The 13,821-nt window shown below is 41.3% G+C and overlaps 1 protein-coding gene across 4 annotated transcripts in view; it reads right to left on the reverse strand.

The window, feature by feature from the left end:
* Positions 1-2,132: 2,132 nt before the first annotated feature.
* The window catches only part of MVD (mevalonate diphosphate decarboxylase), a 107,055-nt gene continuing 95,366 nt past the window's right edge, over positions 2,133-13,821 (reverse strand). For all 4 annotated transcript variants that reach the window (XM_075838352.1, XM_075838350.1, XM_075838351.1 and 1 more), the window contains 9 exons: positions 13,541-13,611; positions 13,109-13,223; positions 10,554-10,706; positions 10,071-10,270; positions 9,890-9,964; positions 7,434-7,652; positions 6,780-6,895; positions 2,880-2,988; positions 2,133-2,454 (listed from right to left, as the gene is read on the reverse strand). In XM_075838352.1, the coding sequence (XP_075694467.1) occupies positions 2,371-2,454; positions 2,880-2,988; positions 6,780-6,895; positions 7,434-7,652; positions 9,890-9,964; positions 10,071-10,270; positions 10,554-10,706; positions 13,109-13,223; positions 13,541-13,611 (1,142 nt within the window). In that variant the 3' untranslated portion in view covers positions 2,133-2,370. The remainder of the gene's footprint in view (positions 2,455-2,879; positions 2,989-6,779; positions 6,896-7,433; positions 7,653-9,889; positions 9,965-10,070; positions 10,271-10,553; positions 10,707-13,108; positions 13,224-13,540; positions 13,612-13,821) is intronic.

Genomic DNA, 13,821 nt, shown 5'->3' on the forward strand with positions numbered 1-13,821 from the left:
TAACAGCGTCTATGTAGCATTGTGGCTTGTCTGCATCTTGCTGGGAACTGTTTTTTAACCTGTCCTTGAATCAGTAAGTATGAACTTTTTGGGTGATTTTTTGAGTAAATATATGTCCTTTTTTGCTGTGATTTGCATTAACAGTGGGGGAGATCCATCTGCCGAAAGTTTTAGCAACTTTTCGGTAGACTATAGAGGAGATGTATCAAAGGTGGTGCAAAGGAAGAGCATAGTAGTTGTGCATGGCAACCAAATAGGTAAACATCTCTGGAGGATATAATAGTGCTGGAGTGATATAAGAGGAGCGGCTGATATCAGTCACATATGATGTAATGTCTCTGGAGGATATAATAGTGCTGGAGTGTTATAAGAGGAGCGGCTGATATCAGTCACACATATGATGTAATGTCTCTGGATGATATAATAGTACTGGAGTGATATAAGAGGAGCGGCTGATATCAGTCACATATGATGTAATGTCTCTGGATGATATAATAGTGCTGGAGTGATATAAGAGGAGCGGCTGATATCAGTCACACATATGATGTAATGTCTCTGGAGGATATAATAGTACTGGAGTGATATAAGAGGAGCGGCTGATATCAGTCACACATATGATGTAATGTCTATGGAGGATATAATAGTACTGGAGTGTAATAAGAGGAGCGGCTGATATCAGTCACACATATGATGTAATGTCACTGGAGGATATAATAGTGCTGGAGCGTTATAAGAGGAGCGGCTGATATCAGTCACACATATGATGTAATGTCTCTGCAGGATATAATAGTGCTGGAGTGTTATAAGAGGAGCGGCTGATATCAGTCACACATATGATGTAATGTCTCTGGAGGATATAATAGTACTGGAGTGATATAAGAGGAGCGGCTGATATCAGTCACATGATGTAATGTCTCTGGAGGATATAATAGTACTGGAGTGATATAAGAGGAGCGGCTGATATCAGTCACACATATGATGTAATGTCTCTGGGGGATATAATAGTACTGGAGTGTTATAAGAGGTGCGGCTGATATCAGTCACACATATGATGTAATGTCTCTGGAGGATATAATAGTGCTGGAGTGATATAAGAGGAGCGGCTGATATCAGTCACATATGATGTAATGTCTCTGGAGGATATAATAGTACTGGAGTGATATAAGAGGAGCGGCTGATATCAGTCACATATGATGTAATGTCTCTGGAGGATATAATAGTGCTGGAGTGTTATAAGAGGAGCGGCTGATATCAGTCACACATATGATGTAATGTCTCTGGAGGATATAATAGTACTGGAGTGTTATAAGAGGAGCGGCTGATATCAGTCACATATGATGTAATGTCTCTGGAGGATATAATAGTACTGGAGTGATATAAGAGGAGCGGCTGATATCAGTCACATATGATGTAATGTCTCTGGAGGATATAATAGTGCTGGAGTGTTATAAGAGGAGCGGCTGATATCAGTCACACATATGATGTAATGTCTCTGGAGGATATAATAGTGCTGGAGTGATATAAGAGGAGCGGCTGATATCAGTCACATATGATGTAATGTCTCTGGAGGATATAATAGTACTGGAGTGTTATAAGAGGAGCGGCTGATATCAGTCACACATATGATGTAATGTCTCTGGAGGATATAATAGTACTGGAGTGTTATAAGAGGAGCGGCTGATATCAGTCACATATATGATGTAATGTCTCTGGGGGATATAATAGTACTGGAGTGTTATAAGAGGAGCGGCTGATATCAGTCACATATGATGTAATGTCTCTGGAGGATATAATAGTACTGGAGTGATATAAGAGGAGCGGCTGATATCAGTCACACATATGATGTAATGTCTCTGGAGGATATAATAGTGCTGGAGTGATATAAGAGGAGCGGCTGATATCAGTCACACATATGATGTAATGTCTGGAGTATATAATAGGGCTGAAGCTGTGGGTCCCATCGTGGTCACATTGTCTTTCATTACTGTGATGCAGGCAACGTAGCACAGCAATCTTTGGCCCTGCAACCTGTGTCATATCCAAAGTCTCTGTGTAGCCATTGCCATGGAGGATACAACTTCCCCTCAACCCCCCACATTCCCTGTAAAATAGAAAACAAAGCAAATCATCAATTAGTGTATTTGTTTTATTTTCCCATTAAACTGGGGATAACTGATACAAAACAAACATTGTGTCAAAAAGTCGGATTCATTTTTCCTTGAGAAAACCCGTCCGCTTTGGTGACCAGTAATTAAATTATTCTCCTTGAGATTTATAAATGCCAGTGGGAGGAAATCTCAAACACTGGAAATAAGTCGGGATTCAGAAATTTCATTTAAAAAAAAGAGTTTCTTTTGAAATCATGTAACGTCAGGCACTACTTGTTTTGGGAAGGCCATCAGGTCCCAACAGGTCCAGGGAGAGATCTCGTGATTCCACCGGGCCTGGTCCTGGCTGCAAAATAAACAACAAAGAGTCAAAGAGATACAAGGTCTGTGAATTTTGGACACATCCATAGTAAAAGCGTATATTTCTAATTAAGCTCCGATTTTGAAATGATTTTTCGGTTTTATTACTTTTTTGTACTCATCATGAGTTACACCATGTCTTATACTCTAGTCACTACCAAAGCTGCAATCACAAACTGCCACTGAATCCATCAGCACTGTGATGACTCCTAACACTTTAGCTGAAATCCCATAACGCACTTCCCTCTTTACAACAAAAATCAATCACCAGTGGGCAGTGGAGAGTGGTCAGGTTGTGCACGCAGAGCTATAAGAAAACAGCAGAATTGTGAATGCAGCTGTTTTTTTTCATTTATACTGACAAGTCAGGGGGTACCGAGCAGAGTGACCCCAGCACAGCATGCACCGTACCTGTGTGACAATGACGTACTGCACACCTCCGGGGCACACATCAGTTTCTACGGCAGACAAGAGTTCCTGAGATAGAGGAGCAGGACCGACCGGTAACCCCTTAAGATAACTGTGGAGAAACAAACTATGGTGAAGACGAGACAGTCACTAACCCACCTGTAAGCGGAGGCAGTTCATGAGATCATGGAGGTTGTTACAGATCTGTCTAGTCACACGGATACACCTCGCTCCAGTATTCCTGGATAAATACGCAGATTTGCCATCCAGGAGCCTAGAAAAGCTGGGTGAGTGCCCTATGGGTACACAGCAACAGCTCCTGAAAAATACATCTTAGGATGGAATTGTATAACACTTTATTAGATGGAGATGATGCAAAATTTTTGGCTTAGAGTCGTGACCGGAAGTGTTGTCAGAATGACATCATATCCCATCTCATAACCCTGGAGATGTTGCTGTGTACCGCTATTCCTCCGGACTCCCCCATACACACATGTTTTCAATGGGGAGAGGGAGACAAACCACTGCCGGAAACCTTTGGCAGCAGCTTATCTCCTGCAGGAACAAAAGGATCGGGAATGCTGAAATCCAGATGTCGCTGAGGATCGGTACAGCCCCATACACAGAAGCCAGAGTTTTGCCGACTTTCAACTAATGTGTATGGCCGCCCTTAGAAACGCAAGGATTGAGTAACGTGTCTCTTGCACAATGAGGTGTTGTCACTGAAGGGGAGCGAGGGCAAGAAATACAGACTTAATGAGGTAAAGACTAAAGCGGATATTTCTGGACGTCCAGCGTCTCCCACTGTGAATTCCTCAATACTGAGAACTTTGTTGTAGCAATGAGGACGTTCGATACGGCATGTGTTGTAATTACATCAACTGGGAATTGTTTCAATATTTATACTCCGCTACGATTTTATCAGTTGGATCGCGCCCTTAGGCCGGGTGAGATCCGAAAGGAACGTGCGTTTTCTCTGTAAAGCGTTTATACCCTGCGGACAAGTCTCAATTCCTCGCACTTTATTAGTAGACAGTCCTACAACTAAAAGAAGCCGTCAACTTAATCATATTGTGTTTTACTATTTAAGCAATTGCTCAAAAATCTCTGATATATTCACCAGTAACAAACAGATATTTTACACTGTAAATTGCTGCAAGTAAAATGTTGAACAAATATGTGCATAGAAGGTGAGCGATAATCCACATGGGAACTTTATTTTTCCCCATAGCCAACATTTAAAGAAACACTCACCAGCAAAAATGCTGCACTCACTATTCTGCTGGTGGAGTCACTGTGTACATACATTACATTACTTATCCTGTACTGATCCTGAGTTACATCCTGTATTATACTCCAGAGCTGCACTCACTATTCTGCTGGTGGAGTCACTGTGTACATACATTACATATCCTGTACTGATCCTGAGTTACATCCTGTATTATACTCCAGAGCTGTACTCCCTATTCTGCTGGTGTAGTCACTGTGTACATATATTACATTACTTATCCTGTACTGATCCTGAGTTACATCCTGTATTATACTCCAGAGCTGCACTCACTATTCTGCTGGTGGAGTCATTGTGTACATACATTACATTACTTATCCTGTACTGATCCTGAGTTACATCCTGTATTATACTCCAGAGCTGCACTCACTATTCTGCTGGTGTAGTCACTGTGTACATACATTGCATTACTTATCCTGTACTGATCCTGAGTTACATCCTGTATTATACTCCAGAGCTGCACTCTCTATTCTGCTGGTGGAGTCACTGTGTACATACATTACATTACTTATCCTGTACTGATCCGGAGTTATATCCTGTATTATACTCCAGAACTGCACTCACTATTCTGCTGGTGGAATCACTGTGTACATACATTACATTACTTATCCTGTACTGATCCAGAGTTATATCCTGTATTATACTCCAGAGCTGCACTCACTATTCTGCTGGTGGAGTCACTGTGTACATACATTACATTACTTATCCTGTACTGATCCAGAGTTACATCCTGTATTATACTCCAGAGCTGCACTCACTATTCTGCTGGTGGAGTCATTGTGTACATACATTACATTACTTATCCTGTACTGATCCTGAGTTACATCCTGTATTATACTCCAGAGCTGCACTCACTATTCTGCTGGTGTAGTCACTGTGTACATACATTGCATTACTTATCCTGTACTGATCCTGAGTTACATCCTGTATTATACTCCAGAGCTGCACTCTCTATTCTGCTGGTGGAGTCACTGTGTACATACATTACATTACTTATCCTGTACTGATCCGGAGTTATATCCTGTATTATACTCCAGAACTGCACTCACTATTCTGCTGGTGGAATCACTGTGTACATACATTACATTACTTATCCTGTACTGATCCAGAGTTATATCCTGTATTATACTCCAGAGCTGCACTCACTATTCTGCTGGTGGAGTCACTGTGTACATACATTACATTACTTATCCTGTACTGATCCTGAGTTACATCCTGTATTATACTCCAGAGCTGCTCTCACTATTCTGCTGGTGGAGTCACTGTGTACATACATTACATTACTTATCCTGTACTGATCCTGAGTTATATCCTGTATTATACTCCAGAGCTGCACTCACTATTCTGCTGGTGGAGTCACTGTGTACATACATTACTTATCCTGTACTGATCCTGAGTTACATCCTGTATTATACTCCAGAGCTGCACTCACTATTCTGCTGGTGGAGTCACTGTGTACATACATTACTTATCCTGTACTGATCCTGAGTTACATCCTGTATTATACTCCAGAGCTGCACTCACTATTCTGCTGGTGGAATCACTGTGTACATACATTACATTACTTATCCTGTACTGATCCAGAGTTATATCCTGTATTATACTCCAGAGCTGCACTCACTATTCTGCTGGTGGAGTCACTGTGTACATACATTACATTACTTATCCTGTACTGATCCTGAGTTACATCCTGTATTATACTCCAGAGCTGCTCTCACTATTCTGCTGGTGGAGTCACTGTGTACATACATTACATTACTTATCCTGTACTGATCCTGAGTTACATCCTGTATTATACTCCAGAGCTGCACTCACTATTCTGCTGGAGGAGTCACTGTGTACATACATTACATTACTTATCCTGTACTGATGCGGGGTTACATACTGTATGATACTCCGGAACTGCACTCACTATTCTGCTGGTTTTACTGAACAACTCAGCTCCTATAAGGCCGGATTCACACGAGCGTGTGCGTTTTGCAAAAGGCACTTGACAGGTCCGTGTGTCAGCCCCGTATGATGCGCGGCTGCGTGCTTTTCGCGCAGCCGCCATCATTATGACACTCCGTTTGGATGTTTGTAAACAGAAAAGCACGTGGTGCTTTTCTGTTTTCATTCATCCTTTTCACAGGTGTTGTGCGAATCACGCGCGTCCCACGGAAGTGCTTCCGTGTGGCATGCGTGATTTTCACGCACCCATTGACATCAATGGGTGCGTGATGCGCGAAATACGCCCAAAGAACGGATATGTCGTGACTTTTTCGCAGCGGACTCACGCTGCGTAAAAATCACGCAACTGTCTGCACTGCCCCATAGACTAATATAGGTCGGTGCGATGCACGGACGTAAATCCCGTTCGTCTGAATAAGCCCTAATGCAGAGGGGCTGTTAGTTTTGCCAACTTCAGATGACTGCTCTGGGCAGACACTGAATTAGCAGAGAATGATGGAAGGTTTCAGCTCTGGAGTATAACACAAGCTGTAACTTAGGATCAGCACAAGATACATTTCAAAAGCACTGGCTACACTCAATACTATTCTTTATTGTGAAAGAAACAAAATAAGTTGACTCCAATTATTACATCTACATGATTTTGAGTTCCATCTGTAACTTACGGGTCTCCATTGGACTCCGGAGGGAAGGAAGACTTTACAATCTCCACAAACTCATTGACTGTTGGCTCAAGGGTGAAGATGACGGCATTAGGACCTGCATCAAAGCTGTAGGCGACCTGTATGAAAATTAATTACATTTAGGCAACAGAACGGTACAGGGACGATGATCATTAATGTCAGTTATGAATACCGCAATATTCTCACCTGAAACAGATATTAGTTCTGAGGCACCGGCAATTTTCTAATATACAAAACCTGCCCCAATTCTGTCTTCCTGAACCAATGAAGGGGCTTGTGGGGTGGAAGGGGAATTAGTGGTACAGATAAGAGCATAACCTGGATATCTCGCCTATGACATCTGAACTATCTCCACTGTTACGCCCCCTCCACAATCCTCTGGATCGGTGCAGGGACCCCTTTAAATGAGCTATAGCCCAATCTCTTTGTATGTTGACCTCAAATAAATAAATATATATACACACACACACACACACACACACACACACACACACACACACACACACACAATAAATTGATTTGCTATAAGATATTATTGTACATACAAAACAAGACCAATGACCTGGCATCAGCTTCAATATGGGTGTGTAACCTGCGGGAAATGTTTGTCCCCCCTTCCCATATGTACGGTCTTACCTTAGTCTGCCCGTAGTAGGTATTGTAGCGGTGAACCAGGCTGATTATTCTATGAGAGACCTGGTTAAGGTAAAATATTGGGGGGTAGGTGTCCAGGCACGTGGCATGGAACTGGTTACTGTCTTTCATGGTTAACTGTCCAAAAGCCTCAAAGTCCTTTTTCTTGATGGCTTCAATCATTTCAACCATTCGTCCCGGCACCACTGATTCAGCCCGCAACTGTGATAAAGTATTATAACAACACATTATTTATACAAAGTTATACGCAAAGGCAATACATTATGGGAAATAAGCTGTGCTGTCACATGACTGCTTCCTGGATGAAAGAGCCACTAGTATAATAGTCCAGACCATATAACAGTGCTGGAGCGTTATAAGAGGAGCGGCTGATATCAGTCACACATATGATGTAATGTCTCTGGAGGGTAGAATAGTACTGGAGTGATATAAGAGGAGCGGCTGATATCAGTCACATATGATGTAATGTCTCTGGAGGATATAATAGTACTGGAGTGATATAAGAGGAGCGGCTGATATCAGTCACATATATGATGTAATGTCTCTGGAGGATATAATAGTGCTGGAGTGATATAAGAGGAGTGGCTGATATCAGTCACATATGATGTAATGTCTCTGGAGGATATAATAGTACTGGAGCGTTATAAGAGGAGCGGCTGATATCAGTCACATATATGATGTAATGTCTCTGGAGGATATAATAGTGCTGGAGTGATATAAGAGGAGTGGCTGATATCAGTCACATATGATGTAATGTCTCTGGAGGATATAATAGTACTGGAGTGTTATAAGAGGAGCGGCTGATATCAGTCACATATGATGTAATGTCTCTGGAGGATATAATAGTACTGGAGCGTTATAAGAGGAGCGGCTGATATCAGTCACATATATGATGTAATGTCTCTGGAGGATATAATAGTACTGGAGCGTTATAAGAGGAGCGGCTGATATCAGTCACATATATGATGTAATGTCTCTGGAGGATATAATAGTACTGGAGTGATATAAGAGGAGCGACTGATATCAGTCACATATGATGTCATGTCTCTGGAGGATATAATAGTACTGGAGTGATATAAGAGGAGCGGCTGATATCAGTCACACATATGATGTAATGTCTCTGGAGGATATAATAGTGCTGGAGTGTTATAAGAGGAGCGGCTAATATCAGTCACACATATGATGTAATGTCTGGAGGGTATAATAGTGCTGGAGTGTTATAAGAGGAGCGGCTAATATCAGTCACACATATGATGTAATGTCTGGAGGGTATAATAGTGCTGGAGTGTTATAAGAGGAGCGGCTAATATCAGTCACACATGATGTAATGTCTCTGGAGGATATAATAGTGCTGGAGTGATATAAGAGGAGCGGCTGATATCAGTCACATATGATGTAATGTCTCTGGAGGATATAATAGTGCTGGAGTGATATAAGAGGAGCGGCTGATATCAGTCACATATGATGTAATGTCTCTGGAGGATATAATAGTGCTGGAGTGATATAAGAGGAGCGGCTGATATCAGTCACATATGATGTAATGTCTCTGGAGGATATAATAGTGCTGTAGTGTTATAATAGGAGCGGCTGATATCAGTCACACATGATGTAATGTCTCTGGAGGATATAATAGTACTGGAGTGATATAAGAGGAGCGGCTGATATCAGTCACATATGATGTAATGTCTCTGGAGGATATAATAGTGCTGGAGTGATATAAGAGGAGCGGCTGATATCAGTCACATATGATGTAATGTCTCTGGAGGATATAATAGTGCTGTAGTGTTATAATAGGAGCGGCTGATATCAGTCACACATGATGTAATGTCTCTGGAGGATATAATAGTACTGGAGTGATATAAGAGGAGCGGCTGATATCAGTCACATATGATGTAATGTCTCTGGAGGATATAATAGTGCTGGAGTGTTATAAGAGGAGCGGCTGATATCAGTCACACATATGATGTAATGTCTCTGGAGGATATAATAGTACTGGAGTGATATAAGAGGAGCGGCTGATATCAGTCACATATGATGTAATGTCTCTGGAGGATATAATAGTACAGCAGTGATATAAGAGGAGCGGCTGATATCAGTCACACATATGATGTAATGTCTCTGGAGGATATAATAGTGCTGGAGTGATATAAGAGGAGCGGCTGATATCAGTCACATATGATGTAATGTCTCTGGAGGATATAATAGTACTGGAGTGTTATAGGAGGAGCGGCTGATATCAGTCACACATATGATGTAAATTGCTTATAAAATCATACACAATTTTAATTGACTGTTTGCAATTTTTAAATCAATTTACAATAGTCACAATGTATCGCCAGCATTAAATTCTCACCACTGTGTAAAAGCAAACTGCGGAGACAACAAAAACTTTTACTGCGTGTATCCAAGTGTACATTTATCTAAAGAGAGGGGATTACCTTGAGTAAGGGGCTGGTCTCTACACTCGTCTGCATGCCCGCTGTACTGCCCACATGCTTCTTCTCCGCACTTGCCTGAAATATTAGATACACAATCACTGCGGTTGTTTATTACAATTCTGAACACACATCATCCCCTCTGCTCTGTGCCGCCACCTTGGGGTAATGCCCCCATACTTACTACCAAGATCAGGATCCGCAGTTCTGGCCAGTGAGTTTCTGGTTCCACCAGCTGAGCCAGGCTGTCCTTACCATCTTCTCTTTCACCCATAACCCACTGGACAAATCCTCCATACATGCTCCTACAGGCGCTGCCAGAACCCTGCCTGGCAATCTCGGATAGCTCACCTTCCACACCATATAGCTTTGCCAGGCTGTACACTGAAAGATAGAATGAATATATTAAAATATGTACAAAAAAATAAATCCAAGAAGAGAAGCATTTGCAATATTACTCATTATTTATGTAGAATCAAACCGTTAAATATTCTCATTCATATATATATATATATACTCCTTAGCACTTAGCAGCAGACGGTGTGCCAACATATTTTTTTTTAGCAGAATTTTGCAGTCTTTTCCTAAGAAACTTCTAGATTTAAATGTCATGGGGCAAATGTTAAGAAAAGGAATGATTTCCTTGGCGTGCATATACTGTATTTACCCAGACAAGCATATCCAGCAGCAGAAGACGCCAGCCCGGCAGCTGTGGGGAAGTTGTTGACTGAACATATGTGAACCTTGTCATTTAGGATTCTTGAGGCGCTGTCCTCTCGGCTGCCACCGCTGCTTCTCCTCTTCCTGGCCAGACGACGGACTATGGGAATCAAAAATATCAATACAATTATCAATATTAGTGGATGGCTGAAAAGATGGCACATATTAATGGCCAGATCACTGGCGTTATTGTAAACTTTCAGCGAACAAGGTCTTTTTTACCCTTTACCACAACTTCACAGTTTATACATAGATAATCTACATAAAAAGCTGAAGTGTCTTCGTAAATTCTGATAAGTGAACTAATCCGGAGATACAGTCTGTATTATAGCTCAGAGGTGCATTCACAATTATGTTAATAATGATTGAAAACAGTCAGCAAGCTTGTCGTCAGACACAACCTAACAGCTCATATAATGCAGGGGGCAGTTAGTTATTCATACACCAGGTGTTTCTAAAGTTCCTGATGTAAAGAGGACACTTCCAAGAATGCAAAATCACCAGCGCAAGCAGAGAATCCCGGGAAACTTCTGCCCTGAAGCCTGGAGAATAGAGAGTGCAGCTCTGGAGTATAATACAGGATGTAACTCAGGATCAGTACAGGATAAGTAATGTAATGTATGTACACAGTGACTCCACTAGCAGAATAGTGAGTGCAGCTCTGGAGTATAATACAGGATGTAACTCAGGATCAGTACAGGATAAGTAATGTAATGTATGTACACAGTGACTCCACCAGCAGAATAGTGAGTGCAGCTCTGGAGTATAATACAGGATGTAACTCAGAATCAGTACTGGATATGTAATGTATGTACACAGTGACTCCACAAGCAGAATAGAGAGTGCAGCTCTGGAGTATAATACAGGATATAACTCAGGATCAGTACAGGAGAAGTAATGTAATGTATGTACACAGTGACTCCACCAGCAGAATAGTGAGTGCAGCTCTGGAGTATAATACAGGATGTAACTCAGGATCAGTACAGTATAAGTAATGTAATGTATGTACACAGTGACTCCACCAGCAGAATAGTGAGCGCAGCTCTGGAGTATAATACAGGATGTAACTCAGGATCAGTACAGGATAAGTAATGTAATGTATGTACACAGTGACTCCACCAGCAGAATAGTGAGTGCAGCTCTGGAGTATAATACAGGATGTAACTCAGGATCAGTACAGGATAAGTAATGTAATGTATGTACACAGTGACTCCACCAGCAGAATAGTGAGTGCAGCTCTGGAGTATAATACAGGATGTAACTCAGGATCAGTACAGTATAAGTAATGTAATGTATGTACACAGTGACTCCACCAGCAGAATAGTGAGTGCAGCTCTGGAGTATAATACAGGATGTAACTCAGGATCAGTACAGGATAAGTAATGTAATGTATGTACACAGTGACTCCACCAGCAGAATAATGACTGCAGCCTTGGAGTATAATACAGGATGTAACTCAGGATCAGCACAGGAGAAGTAATATAATGTATGTACACAGTGACTCCACCAGCAGAATAGTGAGTGCAGCTCTGGAGTATAATACAGGATGTAACGCAGGATCAGTACAGGATAAGTAATGTAATGTATGTACACAGTGACTCCACCAGCAGAATAGTGAGTGCAGCTCTGGAGTATAATACAGGATGTAACTCAGGATCAGTACAGGATAAGTAATGTAATGTATGTACACAGTGACTCCACCAGCAGAATAGTGAGTACAGCTCTGGAGTATAATACAGGATATAACTCCGGATCAGTACAGGATAATTAATGTAATGTATGTACACAGTGACTCCACCTGCAGAATAGCGAGTGCAGCTCTGGAGTATAATACAGGATGTAACTCAGGATCAGTACAGAATAAGTAATGTAATGTATGTACACAGTGACTCCACCAGCAGAATAGTGAGTGCAGCTCTGGAGTATAATACAGGATGTAACTCAGGATCAGTACAGGATAAGTAATGTAATGTATGTACACAGTGACTCCACCAGCAGAATAGTGAGTGCAGCTCTGGAGTATAATACAGGATGTAACTCAGGATCAGTACAGGATAAGTAATGTAATGTATGTACACAGTGACTCCACCAGCAGAATAGTGAGTACAGCTCTGGAGTATAATACAGGATATAACTCCGGATCAGTACAGGATAATTAATGTAATGTATGTACACAGTGACTCCACCTGCAGAATAGCGAGTGCAGCTCTGGAGTATAATACAGGATGTAACTCAGGATCAGTACAGAATAAGTAATGTAATGTATGTACACAGTGACTCCACCAGCAGAATAGTGAGTGCAGCTCTGGAGTATAATACAGGATGTAACTCAGGATCAGTACAGAATAAGTAATGTAATGTATGTAAACTGATTTTTTTTAGAATGTGATTATTTTTATGTGGGTTAATTCTATATATAAACTGTAAAATGGATTTCAGAAAGGCTGTTTTGGCTATAATTATAAAGAAGTTATTTACACATTTATGCAATAGGTCACTTACTCTCACGTAAGCAGGATTGAAGTCGAGGGTGACTAATATTATCCTCTTTTCCATTCAGCCAGATCCGATCCTCTGTGAAATCCCGGCTTGCTGCAACTGTAGTTGTGGTTTTTAACTGTGAGATACAAAACATGAAGTGTTACTGGATTAAGAGAAAATCTTTTCTAGATTCCCCCAGAAAATGAACGTTATTTTGGGTCAACTCCACAGGGCCGACGTCCATGCCTTCTCTGTAAACTATTGCTCACTATGTTGACGCTCGATAGATTGGATTCTCCTACAAGATTTTCAATTTGAATTGTACTGACCCCCCCATCTTCCAACAGCCCACTATGATCCTGTTCCTTTTATTATTAGATGTTTACTGCAGCAATACAAAAAAAAAAAAAAAAAGGCAGCTATGAGAAAAACTTCTTAAAAAGTGTCACCCACCTGGTCCTGATGCAGCGTAACACTGAGAGATGAGTTAATTGGGAGAATCAGTTCCTCGTTCCTCTTTCCCCCTGAAAAATGTGGTTTGAAAGGATTGTTAATATTACTGACATTTTGTATAATAAATGAATGTTTCCTAATTGTGGAAGAAAAAATGTAAAGGAACACTCCGGATGAAAGTGATACTGTGCTCTGGATGTCATGCCTGTACCAGGGCTCTAGGAAATGATTTCCGCTCTATAAAGGGGCACTCCAGCATCAGCCGCCTTCTCCAATTTATA

The sequence above is a fragment of the Rhinoderma darwinii genome, chromosome 9 (assembly GCF_050947455.1).
Source record: "Rhinoderma darwinii isolate aRhiDar2 chromosome 9, aRhiDar2.hap1, whole genome shotgun sequence".
Lineage (NCBI taxonomy): Eukaryota > Metazoa > Chordata > Amphibia > Anura > Rhinodermatidae > Rhinoderma > Rhinoderma darwinii.